This window comes from Oncorhynchus nerka, linkage group LG21, assembly GCF_034236695.1.
Source record: "Oncorhynchus nerka isolate Pitt River linkage group LG21, Oner_Uvic_2.0, whole genome shotgun sequence".
Classification (NCBI taxonomy): Eukaryota; Metazoa; Chordata; class Actinopteri; order Salmoniformes; family Salmonidae; genus Oncorhynchus; species Oncorhynchus nerka.
In genome coordinates, this window is record NC_088416.1 from 5,826,225 (window position 1) to 5,831,102 (window position 4,878).

A 4,878-nucleotide genomic window follows, 5' to 3' on the forward strand; every position below is an offset into this window, starting at 1 on the left:
TATTTTTAAGTTTAGTTTCACACCAACAAGCAACACTGGGCGCACACACTGTAGGTGCTCAGAAATGTAACACTGCACACACACTGAGTGCTCAGAAATGTATCGTCATGGAAAAAGCGCAGCACAGACTGCTCCTCCAAACTGGCGCGGATGGAAGTGGCGCTCCTGCCGAAGCGTCGTGGAGAAGGCGCACAGTCGCTGAAGTGTAGCAGCCATGGCAGACGAAAAACCCAAGGTGAGAAATGATACGTATTTTATTCGCAATATTTACAGTGAAGTTGTATTCTCGTTATGTTGGTCTGTATGATATTCTGAAAAAGTTTGAGGTTTAGGGCAGCTAATTTACTAAACCGGTTGATTTACTAGAAAATATTTCAGAATCGGTCTGGACAGCTAGGCTAACTGCTAGCGTGTAGATAGCTAGCGAATAATGTCAGTAGTAATGTGCATTATGGGATTTAGTCACTGTGTCAGTCAACATAAGCAGTTTAATTTTCTAATTTAGATGTAATATTCATATTGTTCATGTGTTTTCTTGTCATGATGCAACCTAGATGACTAGCTAGCTAACATCGAGGGCCCGTGTCCGAATAACAGTATGGCAGCTAGCTAGCTACATACAGTAGTTAGCATGCTAACATGATCAATTAGCTTGTTGTAAACATTGCATTGTTAGGAATTCCTTGCAGACCATTGCACTTCACAATAATGTCTCTATCCAATATCATCCGTGATTTGAAAGTTAGTTTTGATGTGAATGATAGTTTAGTTACTAGAGAATGTTCCAAATATCCACTCCCTTCTCTAATCATGGAATCTGTTTTATTTGTTTTTAGGAAGGAGTAAAGACGGAGAACAATGACCACATCAACTTGAAGGTGGCAGGACAAGACGGCTCAGTGGTGCAGTTCAAGATCAAAAGGCACACACCCCTCAGCAAACTCATGAAGGCATATTGCGAAAGACAGGTAAGGCAACATCAACATCCATTGACTGACAAACATGTATGTGTAGCACATGGGGATGTGTGAAACTTACTCCTCAGCCTGAAGTGTCCCCACTTGCGCTAGCGAATAGCTAGCTTTTCGCGTGGTGCTGACTGGTAAGACACTTCAGGTGGGTGGTCACGTGTGCTACAAGGCAGAGGTCCCGAGTTCATGCAAGGTATGAGCCTAATCGGGGGAAGTTGTACTCACTAAGCAAGCAACATGACATGCGCCCAGACTGAGGGCTTTATTACAATGCACAAGTTCCCTTGATTGAAATATTTTGTTTTTATAGTATTTTAATTTAATATTTAAGTGTCTTGTGATGCCTTTCCACAGGGCCTGACGATTAGGCAAATCCGGTTCCGGTTCGATGGGCAACCAATCAATGAGACAGACACACCAGCACAAGTAAGTTGGTGGATAAGGTTTGTTATTGTTACTCATATCATATGGTTGAGTTGACTGTTCATTGGCAAACGTTTTTATCCTTTGCCGGGGGCTGCCTCAAGGACAACATAGTTCCCTGGAGGCAGAGGTTCAATCCCTGTTCCTCCACTTACTTTCTCTCCTGTAATCCTCTCATCTTTATATTTATTTCACCTTTATTTAACCAGGTAGGCTAGTTGAGAACAAGTTCTCATTTGCAACTGCGACCTGGCCAAGATAAAGCATAGCAATTCGACACATACAACAACACAGAGTTACACATGGAATAAACAAAACATAGTCAATCTTTAACATTCTGATCTGAACCTGTCAATAAAACTTCAAAATACCACCCAAAAATATTTAAACATGTTTTATCCTGCCCATTGAAGCTGGTTTACTCTGGTAGAAAAATGCTTATAAATTGCTATGATGCTATAACTGATCTTGACTATGACTTTTATTTTTTTCAGTTGGAAATGGAAGATGAAGACACAATCGATGTGTTCCAGCAGCAAACGGGAGGTTTTCTTCACTAGGGTCCAATGTTCCCCACCAACACCCCTACCTCCCCTAATAATGTATTTTCTGAAACTCCGCTTTTGAATTTCAAATCGACCTCTAACTCCTATCCCTGGCACTTCATGCAGATCTGAAAAGATTGGACCAATATGGTAATATCTGACTTTCTGTGTTTATCGCCATGTTGGATACTTCCAATCCTTTCAGTTCTACGGGAGTAGGAGTTTTGTCAATTTGGAATTTAGCATACCTAGTTCTACAAGTGTCAATACCATTCACTCTGATATTCACAAAATGCACATAACATACTGTTGTATATTATATCATCCTTGCATTTATTCTGTACATAAACAACTGAGTGAGGATACCTATTGTCAGATCCTGTTTCATGTGCTGAACTAATCCAGCAATCAAATCCTACAATTCTGGATAATGTCTTTTGGAAGGTGTGTGTAAGTTCTTTACATCTATATCATCTGTTTTGACGATTGCTGGTCAGAGTTTTCTGTTTTGTTTTCAGAGATGGATTCTTCTTTTTTTATATATACTTATGTTGTAGAAGTTGTTTGTGATGCAACTTGTATTGATGTTCTCCAATAAGCATTTAAATTGACTCATCTGTTATTGTTGAAATAAATGTCATCTTTTTTTATATTTGTCTCGGTCATAGATATATACAGTGCCTTCGGAAAGTTCAGACCCCTTAACTTTTTCCACATTGTTAGGTTACAGCCTTATTTCTAAAAATGTATAAAATCTACACACAATAACCCATAATGACAAAGAAAAAAGTTTAATGTTTTTGCAAAAAAAAAAAAAAAAAAAATCACGGATTATTTACATAAGTATTCAGACCCTTTACTCTGTACTTTGTTGAAGAACCTTCGGCAGCAATTACAGCCTCGAGTCTTCTTGGGTATGATGCTATTTGGGGAGTTTCTCCCATTAGCTGTAGATCCTCCTAAGCTCTGTCAGGTAGGATGGGGAGCGTTGCTGCACAGCTATTTTCAGGTCTCCAGAGATGTTCAAGTCCGGGCTTTGGCTGAGCCACTCAAGGACATTCAGAGACTTGTCCTGAAGCCACTTCTGCGTTGTCTTGGCTCTGTACTTAGGGTTTTCCTGTTGGAAGGTGAACCTTCGCCCCAGTCTGCGGTCCTGAGCAGGTTCTCTCTCTGCACTTTGCTCCGTTCATCTTTGCCTCAATCCTGACTAGTCTCCCAGTCCCTGCCTCTGAAAAACCATCACCACAGCATGATGCTGCCACCACCATGCTTCCCTGTAGGGATAGTGCCAGGTTTCCTCCAGGCATGACGCATGCATTTAGGCTAAAGAGTTCAATCTTCGTTTCATCTGACCAGATAATCATTTTTCTCATGGTCAGAGTCTTCAGGTGCCTTTTGGCAAACTCCAAGCGGGCTGTCATGTGCCTTTTACTGAGGAGTGGCTTCCGTCTGGCCACTCTACCATAAAGGCCTGATTGATGGAGTGCTGCAGAGAAGGTTGTCCTGGAATGTTCTCCCATCTTCACAGAGGTACTCTAGAGCTCTGTCAGAGTGACCATTAGGTTCTTGGTCACCTCCCTGACCAAGGCCCTTCACCTATTGCTCAGTTTGGCCGGGCAACCAGCTCTAGGAAGAGTCTTGGTGGTTCCAATCTTTCCATTTAAGAATGATGAAAGCCACAGTGTTCTTGTGGACATCCAATGCTGCAGAAATATTTTGGTACCCTTCCCCAGATCTGTGCCTCGATGCAATTCTGTCTCGGAGCACTACAGACAATTCCTTCGACCTCATAGCTTGGCTTTTAGTCTGACATGCACTGTCAACTGTGGGACCATATATCGACAGGTGTGTGCTTTCCCAACTCAAACAATACATTGAATTTACCACAGGTGGACTCCAATCAAGTTGTAGAAACAGCTCAAGGAGGATCAATTGAAACAGGATGCACCTGAGCTCAATTTCGAGTCTCATACTTAAGGGTCTGAATACTTATGTAAATAAGGATTTTCTGTTTTTTATTTTTAATAAATGTGCAAAAATGTTTTTACCTGATTTTGTTTGTCATTATGGGGTATTGTGAGGAAATTGTTTTATTTAATACATTTTAGAATAAGGCTGTAACGTAACAAAATGTGGGAAAAGTCAAGGGGTCTGAATACTTTCCGAAGGCACTGTAGACCTCTGCATGTTCAGATGGTAGAGAGGAGATTGATGATGCCATCATTTACAGCAATCCTGACATTCAAAGATGTATGTACACTAGGCTTATTGAATTTATCCTGCCATGTACACTTGATGATGGGCATCTGATGTTTCAATACATTTTGTTAGGAAGAGTGCCATTTTATTGATATGCCTGTGTGCCAATCTCACACAAACTGTAAAAGGTCATTAGGGCCCTGTGTTTTGGTTAATAATGTCAGTTAACTTGGATTTGAAGCCTTTTCCCAAAAATTAAAGCAATTGTCTTGAGGATGGTGCTGGACCATCAGACATAAAAAGAAAAGGGGGATGTTTGATGAATAAGATCTGATATGATTGGTCAAAAGTGCAATTAGTGGAATTAAAGATCAGAATTGGGCTGCCTGTGTAAATGCAGTCCAGGTGAACTTCTGTCTGATTCATATAGTCTGATTTTTCATGATTGTTCTCTATTGTATCAACTGATTGGTTCTGTATGGGGTGGAAAAACAGAAGTATTTGTCAGGAAAGGATTTATCTCAAATTGTTTGATTGTACAGAAAGGGGGGTTATAACATCTCTAGATTCAGACAACATATGGATAATTTTTTGGTTGCTGAGGACAGTGCGCTTTTCCTTGGGCGCGCAGGTCGTACACCGATTCTCCAATCAAATGCATGATTAATGAGTCAGGAACCAATCAAAAGAACGAATCGTCATTTTGTGGGTGGTAGTTCAACCATGGAAACGCCCTCTTC

General features: G+C 40.8%; 1 protein-coding gene across 1 annotated transcript; it reads left to right on the forward strand.

Moving 5' to 3' along the window:
* The first annotated feature begins 127 nt into the window (after positions 1-127).
* Positions 128-2,589, forward strand: LOC115103537 (small ubiquitin-related modifier 2). The gene is made up of 4 exons (XM_029624368.2): positions 128-235; positions 837-968; positions 1,326-1,397; positions 1,889-2,589. Exons 1-4 carry the CDS (start codon positions 215-217, stop codon positions 1,952-1,954), a joined length of 291 nt encoding a protein of 96 aa, XP_029480228.1. The 5' UTR covers positions 128-214; the 3' UTR covers positions 1,955-2,589.
* Positions 2,590-4,878: the final 2,289 nt, after the last annotated feature.

Coding starts and splice junctions, on each gene's coding strand:
- LOC115103537 (XM_029624368.2), top strand. CDS start 215: ATGGCAGACGAAAAACCCAAG. Junction 236..836: donor TGGCAGACGAAAAACCCAAG/GTGAGAAATGAT, acceptor ATTTGTTTTTAG/GAAGGAGTAAAGACGGAGAA. Junction 1,398..1,888: donor AGACAGACACACCAGCACAA/GTAAGTTGGTGG, acceptor TATTTTTTTCAG/TTGGAAATGGAAGATGAAGA.